The sequence below is a fragment of the Lineus longissimus genome, chromosome 19 (assembly GCF_910592395.1).
Source record: "Lineus longissimus chromosome 19, tnLinLong1.2, whole genome shotgun sequence".
NCBI classification, from domain to species: domain Eukaryota; kingdom Metazoa; phylum Nemertea; class Pilidiophora; order Heteronemertea; family Lineidae; genus Lineus; species Lineus longissimus.
Window position 1 is genome coordinate 12,953,286 of NC_088326.1, and position 12,092 is coordinate 12,965,377.

Sequence of the window (12,092 nt, forward strand, 5' to 3'; positions counted from 1 at the left end):
AAATGAAAAAATATTCCTCGAGCGGGTTCGAACTCGAAACCCTCGCCACATGATCCTTGCCGTCTAACCCACTATGCCATGAGGCCGTTAAAGTAAACGCTCATATTTTACAGGTTTTGATTTCACGTAAACAAGCTTCATAGAATGGCGTCTTTTGTGCACATGTCCTATTTTGAGTTTTAAAGTGGCCTTAAGAAGTTAATATTGGCAAAGTGAATTCATGAGATACATAATCAGGAGATGAACATGACACCCTCTGATGATTATAGGAGCACGCAGCTATTTTTCGAGTTTTAAAGATGCAAAACAATTTCCCGTTTTGCTAGTATTAAAACCATGGGTGACTTGAGGAACTGTCTGATGAAGTGGTGTTCGATTTCAAACGATGGTCGTGCGAGATCGCAATGGCCACCTATGCTCATATCAGCGCACCACTACCAGTGGCCCTGTTGTTGAATACGGTAGCGCCACTGCGGCCGGCTGGTAGTCTATCATATCTGAGAGCGTTCGCAACATGACTGACCGGTCGTTAAAAACATTGCGGACGGGCGTTAGTGTTTTCTAACTTGGCCGTTAGGGTACTTATGCATGCATGTCAGCTTCAAGGTGTTTTTCAGAAAGATCTGGCCAAGTGTACTTGGCTGACTTTTTGTCACTAAACTGTAACAGTGTGATCACAAATAGTAATGTTACACAGCCCTGGGCAGCCGGTGTCATAGTTGACCGGCTTTAGTTGACACCGTGAAAGAGCATCGGTTAGATACCCTAAAGAAAATCAAATGTGGTGCAACACCACTAACTTTTCGTAAATGTGATCTGGTCAAGTCCCTGAGTTCAACAAAGTATCTTTGGCCAGAACGATATGAAAAACACTTCATTAAAGTACATGTACGTACACAGGTATTTACATTATTTAAAATCTTAACTTCAAGTTCAAATTTCAAATCTTGAATGAACGAGCCTCGACTTATAATCCATGATCTGTGAATAAACGTTAACAAGTCAATTAGTGAAAGTCCAGGCTGTCAATCATTGTTTCTCTACATCTATTTGGGCATGCCAATCATTGTCACGTGGCCTTGTCAATTATCTAACGGTGTTATCTCCATCGTTATCTTCCCATAATCTGGGGCATTTGGATTCCATTCTGAAATATAAGATAAAAACAAGAATAAAACGGTAGTACGTATAGATGTTGTCCAGCACCGGTGTAGAAGTTTAAATATTCCCTTGGAAAAAGTGTCCGGTGCTATTGTATATGTTGTCGGATTAAGATATGGTTATAGAAACTCCAAATTATGCGAGACTTCGTCGCTCAAAGCAGCAGTCATGCTGGCTAATTTCGCGGTTCGAATTCTCAACAGTTTCACTGTCTCCATCCCAAAGATACTGCGGCACCGTGTGGCGGAAGTGCTTGGACATTGCGAGGAATTAAAACGGTACTTTGAAGCACTTTTTGGTTAGCAAAATCCCACCAATATGTCGTCTTTATCAGTTAGGATCCTTGAGATTCCATGGTTGTCCTCCAATAGTAATTTTCTCACAAAATATCGCAGTCCTGCTCGTGAGGATTTATCAACCTCTTCACTAAGTCACGTTACACTCTGCCTGCTGCACTGATGTTTGGTAAGCGTATACTTTGGTCACTAATTCATGAGATCAGAAAACGGTACGGAAACGGATTACCGCCATATACACATATGTACTAAGATACCTTTTGATTTGCGAATTAATGGTACTGTCTGAAACAAACTTACCACACTTGCAGGGCCTTTCCTTTGGGACATCGCTTGATATTGCTGCAGTTAGAGAAGAAATTGCAAATTAGCTGGAGATGGAGGAGGTGATCAGTCTATTTGAAATATAAATTCTTGGTAACAGCTCACTATGTAAAACTAATGAAAAGAAGTCAACACTTGTGTGCTTCTTTTTTCGTGCAAGCGTGACCTTTGAATTGTGATAACACCGACCCCCACGAACCAGCTTTTATAGGAGTCGATAAACCTAAACCGGGAAGGGCAAATAAACGTTGTGCATGTAGTGAGTGGAGTGCAATCCTGTAGAATGTGGGTACTTACTGCAGTCACACGCCTGGCCTGGAAAATGGAGCAAATATTGTGATGATAACTGATGGAGTCAGAGCCAGTACGACCTATGTGGCAAATAGGTCGTCTAGGATGTGGCACATCAGAATGTCTGACTGACGCTTACCTTTCCATAGATAGATGGAGCTGTAAGTGTTATGTTAATTTCTGGTACTACGTCACATAATAACCTCTTGGTCTCAGTATGGCCAATAAAGCTTTCAAACCAGTAGGATCTATTTCATGATGGAGAGTAAGCACACTGAACAGCAAAACAACACTTGTCGTATACAAGATGAAATAATTGGTCAAAGGTTTTAAAAGGATAACTTTAAGTATTTTCGAAGGCCTAATTTCCCTGGTGAGATCTCCTGCTGCGGTCGCCAGGGCCAAGATAGGATTTGTCTGAATGATAAGTAAACTTACTGTAAACAATAATGGAGAGAAACAAAAGCATCACCAAAACCGTCCTCATCTGAAACCAAGATTTAAGTATTTTATTGGCAGATGTAGCTGTTTTTTACCAAGACCCTCTGACCTCAGAACGAGGTTAATCGTTTTTCCCAGTAATGATGGATATACAAATGGAAGGTATTTTGGAATGTCTGATTTACGACATATTCCAAAAGGACCGGTCCCATGTGACGAGCGGAGCCGAACAGCTGCGCAATGCTGAGACCCATTTCAGGGGGCTCAACTTGATCAAAAAACAGATAGACATAATTTTCTTTATAGAATGTATAAAAAAAATCGATCCTGTCCATCTCATTTACGACATCTTTTATCATTGCATCATCTTTTATCGAGCTATCATTGAAGTTTTCTACTATTGAAAGAAATACAACTGCTTTGTTATTAATACTAACGCAATAACGGCATCATTATACGCCATATCACCAAAAATTCAATTTTGTTCCAATTCAGCTCAAATGGCGATAACACGCACGACGTGGCGATCATGTCTTCCGATGTAATTAAGAAAAATCACGACAGCCAGTAGAAAACAAAATGACAGTAATAATCTATTTACCTTTATTTCTGCTCGAAGACAATTCTCTCGACGTTAAACGAAACACCTGCTTTACTCGAACAGCCGTTTAGTATCGCGGAAAGATTCCAGAAAAGTAACGCTTATGGTGCATTGACACTTCATCATTCCTTTACACGGCTTCTGAGCATGCGCCAATTAGAGCGCTATGATTGGATGATATTGATATTCAAGGTTGTCAAGACAAGTGAATAAGTTTCTTGAATAATTAGACCAGATTAGAAATGGAATGTTTGAAAATTAAGATCGCACGTTGTCAGATCGTTTTCGAGCGTATGAGGAAAAAAAAGATTCTGCTGCCGTATGTCGTCGACGGATTTTCGCATGGTATCTTCATCACGCATTCTGCCAAATCATTCAAGATAAAACTATACTAAACTAATCAGTTAAAATATGCACAATCTGTCACAAGCTTCATCAACGCCCATCAAATGTTATCAAATGTTATCAAGGGCGTTGATACGACTTCAAGCAAACAGTATTAAAAACCATTACTATTTACATTGTCACGTAATTAACATAATTAACATTGCGTGACGTAGCAATCACGTGACGTGTGGACATTGCTACTCAATCAATGTGTCTGTTCATCGCGAAAATTAATGATTGCTGCCCTACGCAACATTTATGCTTATCCATAAAATCACCTAAAAACACACCAAAAAGTTCATATTTTATTTACAAAGATCATATTTTGTTATTTATTGAAACAGTGAACCGATTAATGAAAGAAGCTGGCACTTGTTAGGCATGTATACGACTGGAGACGCAGTAGATGACGTCGGATTATCAAAAATCTGAATCTCCGGGGAAGATGGCGGCACTTGATCGAATCCACGGTTTGAAATTTGATTTAAATGTCGTCACTGTGCGAGTTTGGGTGTTTGCCGACACTGTTCTTTAAGTCACTAAAGATAAAGCTACACATCGAAAGATCGGAAACCTGCCAGTCATGATATATTGCAGTAAGATTGATATAACAAATTGGCTGATTTCTGATGTTAGACAAGGTTTCATATGACGTAATTATTATTATATCAATACTTAGATACATTGTGGGTTCGATAACACATTTCTCGTGACCCTCGGCAGAGAGCTTCGCTAATTGCCAAGTCCTATGAACGAGATGGTCACGATTACTGGTACCTTTTGCCTGAGACCGGCCACGCAAACACCTCGACCGAATGTGAATCTCCTCGACCAGACGGAAGCTGGCCATTACCTCCGATTTGAGGCGATGGCGCACAACAATTACGCAAAAGGAATGGCATCCTTACGAAGAGCTGTGATTGAAGGAGGACGAAGTGTGTGAACATGGTAAAGTGTTTTTCAGATTGATCTGGCCAATGGTACTTGGTTGAACATGGCTGAATGTGATCTGGTCACAATCCAGTGTACCTTTGGCGAGAACGATATGACGAACACTTTAAATGCATTTTATCGGCGACGGCTTTTGAAGAATTCCATCATGCCTTTTAAGTTTATGAAAGGTGAAATACAAGAGTCGGGCAAATAAGAAAAAGCGGCTTATGACACGAACTCTGACGATCGTAAGGTTTTCGAGACCTAAGAATTGAGGAACATAAGTTGGAATGAAGCTATGAGTATTTGGGCGAGTTACTTGTCTAGCGTCGTAGACAGCATTTCTGTATACGTTTTCCCAGAAGGAAAAATGTATTTTTCACGTTGGACCGAAACGATGAACTACTAAGGCAGTACAGATAACCGTTAATACACATATTCAAATCGTTTAGAAAGAAAACTAACCACTGGATTATGAAGTTCATAATTGCCTCCTCACAGTTCCATTTATAGATAAAATCTGCTGTTACCATTAAGGGCATGTGGGCAGTTACGTGGGACGGACCAGTGAGAATTAAGAACAGTAACGAGGTCAAGACACACATGAGAGTGACTTGACGATCTTTGGCGTTCTGTCGTCGTTGTTTCTCATCGCCTCCCATCTGCTGCCGAGATTTGGCCGAGATTCTCATGGTTATTATGATTGTGCAGTTATTCACAATCAATGTCGCGAAAGGTAAAAACCCCTGTAAGACGTTGTTTTTCCATCCCATGTACCCATCCGGGGCGATTGTATAGCACCGACCTTTGTAATGTATTGTAAAGAGTAAGTAATCAAGGTTTAACGTAAGACAACAAAAAAATGTTATGATTACCGCGACGAGACCTCTTCCTGGGGAAAATAGTGTCACAGCTCTAAACGGGAGTGCCACGGCGACAACACGTTCAATTGACAGCAACACCAACAGGTAGATGGTAAAGGTAACGAATGTGTCATACACTAACATCTGAAACCTACAAAACAAGTTGTTCATTTTTATGGAGGATCTGATCCATTGATACCCGAACCTTATCGTGAGGTAAAATGATTCACAGACCGCCAGCGTCGAAATGTATATGAACGCCGAACTCTTGCGAATCTTCGGCAAGGAACCTAAAAGAACTAACCCATTTCCGACGTAGCACGTTGGAAGCAACATGAAATCGACATTGCTACTAACAAAACTGTGAAACTTCAGAGCACGTCTTAAATGTGGTTCGGTCCGGAATCTACTCGTGTCGCACAGAATCTTTCTTCCTGGTATAGCTGGAACGTTTTGAACGGTCGTCAAACGCATGGTTGTGTTATTATTTGGATAACTCATGCTGGCGTAGATTTCCTGGCCGCCATTTTGGATAGTCACGGACCCGACGTTCCTCCCGCAGCATGCAGTGCCAAGGATGATAAACAAAACATATGCTTTGAATATCGGAACAACGTAGTTGAGAGAAGAACAGCTTCTGCGGTCGAAGCGGGCATAAAGGACAATGAAACACCGCATCATTTTGCTCTACAAGGAGTCAACTTCAGAGCAAAAGTAATATGAATTACTACTTTCAGAAAACCGGTTGAAAAACTTCCTCTGTAAACTTTAACCGTGTGCACTCCTTCTGCGACATTGAATACTCGTGCAGAAGTCTTAGAAAAATGGCACATGCGAGGTTTCACGTGAGTCTTTTCGGATTTGAAGCTTGAAATGAATGAAATAATACGGTAAAACTTCATCGAACAAAAAGAGCGAAGGTTGTTCTCATTGTTATCAACAGCCTACACGTGACACCGCCAAGTAAAAATTGGAAAGGGCAGGACGACCGAATGAAATCAGCCAAAATGTCGTTAGCCGAAATTCTCGTTCTAAATTTGTAGACTTGACCAAGTTCAACAAGCCTTCCTCTTCTGCACAACACACGTGCGCAATTGAATCTGCTTGTTGCATTACTAGGTCTGAAACGATATGATATAATGATGCTGCTGTCTCATAAAAACGATTTGTTTGAAACATTAGCTAATAATGTAGCTTCAGGCACTTTTGTAGCCAAAGGTTGAGGACAGAATTACAGTAATTATTCCGCCTCAAATTCGTGTGGCGCAGGTTTTGTGTTTCCTCTACAACTACACATAACATACCATGTGATCACGAATCGATCAAGAATAATAATATAGAAAACAAAACAATTCAACGATTTTATTTTGATCAGCTGCATTTTAATCAACAAAATACACAAAACATCGAGCGCGTGCATGCGTCCGCTATTCCCCGTTTTCCTATTCTAGTTTTTGATATCTTGGTCGATTCGATTCTTTCTTGGTAGAGCCGGCGCCATCATGATATGGCCGACGCCATCTTGGTGAGACCGACGCTATCGTTGATGCATTACTTAAGAGTTGATATCGAATGTCATAATTTTTACAACTGCAATCCCGTCAGTAGATTCCCACTCTAAAAAGGAAATTCAACCGGTCATATACAAGCTTTGTGTTTGTGAAAGGATGGCCTTGCCTGCTACATGTACCTGTTTCTACAACAGCTGTGGCCATGTTTATTATTTAGCTGAGCCTAGTCTATTTTGGGCGGAAGAGGTGCTTCATTTTACAGAAAACACCATGATTTAGGGGTTGCGGCAGTGCTGGTTTTGATAAGCTGGGCAGGAGTGATCATGCTCACGATAAAATATTTACAGATTTAACTCTACAAAAATGTTAATCATTCGTGGTCTATTGATTTGGCACTTTTCGATCCGTCGCAGACACCAGTCTGTGTCCCTCCGTAAGGTAATATTACAACGACCATTCCTTCCAATCCGACCTCCGAAACCTGCAATGGTCAGATCTGAATTTGCCCAACTTCCACCTCAACATAGGTATAAGATGGCGGCGAGGAGTTAATACTCACGACAGTTGCACACTTCAGTGTCATTCGCCGTCGACAGATCAGGAATTCCTGAAAGAACAAGAAAAACGTGCCAGTGCGACTGCAACTTGATCAGCATTATAATGTCTGCCCCCCATCTCGCAGTTTTTAAAATTCAGACCTAGCCTTACACACGGCCTATTGTCTTTGAACAAAGCCCGCTCGCACTAAGGCCTAAATTCCCATTGTTCTACTGTCTTATCAAAGGGTGATCAGGGCAAATCTTGATCACATCGACCCCCGCGAAACAGCTTTCATGGGGTCGATACGCCAAAACCGACAAAGATAAATAAACGCAAGGTGTAAATTGAGCGGGTTTTGATTGCAGCGATCATGCTTATTCTGATTCACTTTGCTACTTACTGCAAGTACAGCCTTCACCTGTAAGAGAAAATCATTTAGAACTCTTCAAGATCTTGAGAGACAATTTCATCATTTACATATCAATTTGGTTCGGGTTCGTCAAGGATCAAGTGGCTCAATAATTCTCGAAAACGCTTTCTGCGAATTGACAAGTAATGACATTTGTAATTTAACTTTATAACTGCTTTAACTAACTAGTAGATAACTCTATTTGCTATGAGATAGCCACATCATCATCTACACAGGCGCTACTGATTGCATCAGCAGTTACAAAAACAACGATTGCCATTTAGCGCGTATTAGTCACCATTGATGTCCATCTCCAGCCATGATCGAAGTGGTACTGCGCAGATTTCACTTACTGTGTCCGATTAAACCGACAAGGCACAGCATCAGGACCAAAACGATCTTCATCTGGAAAATGGAAAAATAAGATTTCATTACGATTATTTGCACTGGCCGATTTAGGTCTATAGATCGCGACCACCCTGAGAGGTTTGGTAGGGGGTCGATATTATTAAGATTTGTCCCTTATTAAGACCACAGAACAGTAGGAATTTAGGCCTAGGTGCGAGCGTGCTTTGTTTAAAGTCAGTAGACCGTAAGGTTCTGTAATTTTCAAATGAAACAAACATTATATTACACTGATGCATAACTGACTTTGTGATCTTAATGCAATTTAAGAACATTCGATGCCAACAAACTTATATAGATTACAGTGGAAATGCTGCTTTTCGCAGTAGACGTAGGGCGAACTTTTTCAGAAATATGATGCTGTCTGGACCTACCTTCAGTGTCTATATATGATGCTAGTCGTGGAACTCTAGTATCCTCGCTGGATGAAGCAATGTATCTGAGGCTCCACGGTGAGAATATCGGCCGAAGTTGTTCAATGAAAATCTGGGCCTCCAATTGCTCCAAGATACGTAGTTCTTATAAAATACTCCCATGTAACGCTTCTGATAAGACTTGAAATAGGTGATTATTCAAAATGGCGATTTCACTGTGCTGGTGAATATCAAGACCGCAGGCCAAATCCGCAAAGCTGTCTTTCGTGACAGTTTTTCAGTGGTAAGGAAAATACTCTTATCGTGATGAATGAGATGATAGCAGTTCCTACCAAATTATTCGCTGCACCTGAACGAGGTTTACTGACTTTAATCACGAGAATGTCTACTGATCATGTTTTGACTCCAAGGTGGTCGAACATGCTTCCGTTAGTCGTGCCACCTCGGAGGCATCCTTTCAGTTAAAAGTAGTTAAAATGATTTTCTCGTTACAAGTATCAATGTCTCTGGTTTACGAACAACTACTTTTGTTTTATGTGAAGTAAGCATCTAACTTATCACGATAAGTGCATTTTACTCTGCACCCAAAATATTGTCAAAATTTCAAAAACTAAACCTGAATGAGGTCACGACCTAATTATCGTGAAGTCTCTGATGATGTCCACACAGTTCAGTGTGCATCTGACACACCAAGAGTGGAGTGGTACGCCAGGGTAACATTGTCACGCAACCATATGCATTATCTGTGTGCATTACCTATATGCATTATCTGTGTGCATTATCTGTATTTGACAGAACCAAGCCCATTATGATACACAAAACACAGTTTCTGAGCCTGTTTCAAATGTTAAAATGAGAAAAAGATGATATTATCTTAGGGGCGTATTTATGCCAGATGATGATGGGATCTATTCAGTGCTGTGATGTAGATGATATGCTCGAACGTGCGCATGCGTTGCTCTGGTAACATGGCGGCCAAACCGATATTCTCCCGCCCTACGTGGGCGATTGAAATCATTCAAAAAGATACTGTACAGGGTCGTCCTGGATAAAAGGTCCCATTCTGAATCCAGGTGTACATGTCGTCCTGGATAAAAGGTCCCATTCTGAATCCAGGTGTACATGTCGTCCTGGATAAAAGGTCCCATTCTGAATCTAGGTGTACATGTCGTCCTGGATAAAACGCCATTATCTGCATCCGGGGTGCATAAGGGAAAATAAGGAACAGTCAAAGACAAAGAATAACTCAAACTCATCACATGTGTATTGCTACAGTGCATTTATAATGTACAAAGAAATATCAAGCTGTGCTTTTGCGCCAATCGTCCCTGCCGATCATAAGGATTACACGTATTAATACATTTCATCTTCGAAATCCTGTACATGCAGAGTGCTTCTTAAAACTTGACACAGAGAATGTTTCCCGTACTAAGTTTTAAGAAACACCCTGTATTATAGCAAATTATTAACAGTCGCTGCTACTCGAACTGGAGCTGGAACTGGAACTAGATGAACTGGATGAGCTTGATCCACCCATCATCAATACTGAATTACCATGGAGATTTATAAATGGCATTTGGCAGCTTTCAGGGCTATTTACGCTGAGGCCGCCCGGGCCGGTGCCACCCGCTGAAATATAGAGGTGAGGCGAGGTATCAGAATGATATTCAACTATAATGGAACTGGAAATCCGGCCAGCAACACAGATTATTACAAGTCAGTTACACAGAATTCAGATAGAAGTTTATTAACACAGCTTCAAGAAGATCAGACAAGTTTTCAGTATCAGTGTCAGTATTATGGTGTCGTAATCCTATTGGATTTTTGCCAGAGGTATATGGAGACCAATACGCTACTGTCTATCTATGTGGGACCCTTCAGTTGCCCTGGCGCAGGCAGGACTACGTCTTTTAGTCTCATCTGACAGACCTTCAGTAATTTATCTCATATTGATCGAGCCCCAATAGTCGTTGTCTAATAGATATCACTTTGCAATATGCAAAATGTCTTATTAGATGTATAACACACGTCACCAGATTTCCCCTGTGTATGCTACATGTATTTTCTAACTTACCACACGAGCACGGTATGATGCCGTTGACCACGACCGCGCTACTTGAACTGCTGCTGCTGGAGCCCGCCCTCACTGGGAGAGATATGCCTGAAAAGAAACTTAGTTCCACTGCAGTGACGGAAGCAGGAAACGGTGGGGCTTTTCCAAAGAGTTGACTCGACAGTGGTAACTACATTACGTTTTGTGCCAAAGGAATTTAGGGCTAGCCCAATACACGGTCAATTGTCTTCAAAACAAGGCCCGCTCACACCTTGGACCTAAATTCCCATTGTTCAATTGTCTTATGGAAGGGTTACTAGCCAAAATATTGCTACCATCGACTCCCTGATCAAAAATACTTCGATGAGGGACACTAGGCCAAAATCCGATTAACGTATTGTAACCAAAATGCATGTGAAAGCAGTAAAACCGCTCTTTTCTTCTATAATAGTCGTTGATTAAGAAATATGCGCCACTCTAAGTAATTTGTCGTGAAAAATAATCACTTACTACATTCGCAGCCTGGAAAATAGATAAGAAATTTATATGAAAGTGTTATGTATTAGGGGCTCGCCAAAATATCTAGTACGCTATCAGTGGAAAAGGACCGTGGCCAGCAGAGGATAATCGAATTCAGAAGAAAAAGCAATGGGAGATGAAGGTGATCTTTTTTTGAAAATGCAGGGAAAAGTCGTTAAGCTATTAAGGTGAATGTGCTACAACGATACAAATCTACGATGATGTTGAACGAAAAATTCCCTCAATCTGTAAATTAGGGTCTATGTAATTGCCATCACCAGGAGAGAGAAAAGAAGATTCTTACCGTAGGTCAAAGCCACAACAGCAAACGATATTGACAAAACCAAGAGGATTTTCATTTTCTGTAATACACAAATATCGGTTTATAACCTCAAAAAGCAGGTTGTCACAGAACTCACAGTAACGTTATTTTGCCCTTACCCGTAGTTTAGAGAATTCAGACCTGGTCCAATACACGGTCTATTATCTTTGAACAAATCCTGCTCGCACCTACATGCCTAAATTCTACTTCTTCTTCATCATTATCAAAGGGTCGTCATGACAAATCTTGATAATACCGACCCAAGGAAACGGCTTCTATGGGGAGGGGGGGGGGGGGCCTTCTGGCAAGGGCAAGAAAAGTTATGATTTTTTTTAAATTTAGCATTATGATAATGATATAAGATTGTCTCCATAAGCAGTGACGCACAGTAATAATTTCGGCTATCTTGTTTACTTACCTCTGTTCTTTCTTCTCCTCGATACGGATCTGCTATTGTCCCTTGTGTCCAAGGTATCTATGAGGGTAACCAAGGTTTTATAGCGTTCTGATAGACGCCCAGGCCAATCACCGAACCGCCCGTGGCATCTCTTAACTTAGTATTACATATCATGGGTACTGTTGACATTGACTATCTTTTCAATCAGTTGTTTCTAGCCTTATAAATATATAAATCTGAAGTAATCACTCAATTTCATCATGGA

The 12,092-nt window shown here is 40.9% G+C and overlaps 1 protein-coding gene and 2 long non-coding RNA genes across 3 annotated transcripts; all 3 read right to left on the reverse strand.

Moving 5' to 3' along the window:
- Positions 1 to 1,022: 1,022 nt before the first annotated feature.
- Positions 1,023 to 3,398, reverse strand: LOC135503292 (uncharacterized). The gene is made up of 5 exons (XR_010449880.1): positions 3,115 to 3,398; positions 2,511 to 2,559; positions 2,079 to 2,096; positions 1,758 to 1,799; positions 1,023 to 1,147 (listed from the first exon to the last, which is right to left on the reverse strand). It is a non-coding gene; the product is annotated as an uncharacterized LOC135503292 (long non-coding RNA).
- A 3,248-nt stretch (positions 3,399 to 6,646) lies between these two features.
- Positions 6,647 to 8,747, reverse strand: LOC135503272 (uncharacterized). Its single transcript, XR_010449877.1, has 5 exons — positions 8,537 to 8,747; positions 8,111 to 8,162; positions 7,749 to 7,766; positions 7,368 to 7,415; positions 6,647 to 6,914 (listed from the first exon to the last, which is right to left on the reverse strand). It is a non-coding gene; the product is annotated as an uncharacterized LOC135503272 (long non-coding RNA).
- A 1,051-nt stretch (positions 8,748 to 9,798) lies between these two features.
- On the reverse strand, positions 9,799 to 11,968 carry LOC135503329 (uncharacterized protein DDB_G0271670-like). The gene is made up of 5 exons (XM_064796871.1): positions 11,849 to 11,968; positions 11,413 to 11,470; positions 11,100 to 11,111; positions 10,611 to 10,697; positions 9,799 to 10,165 (listed from the first exon to the last, which is right to left on the reverse strand). The coding sequence occupies exons 2-5, from the start codon at positions 11,465 to 11,467 to the stop codon at positions 10,002 to 10,004; spliced, it is 318 nt and encodes a 105-aa protein (XP_064652941.1). The 5' UTR covers positions 11,468 to 11,470; positions 11,849 to 11,968; the 3' UTR covers positions 9,799 to 10,001.
- Between the last annotated feature and the right edge of the window lie 124 nt (positions 11,969 to 12,092).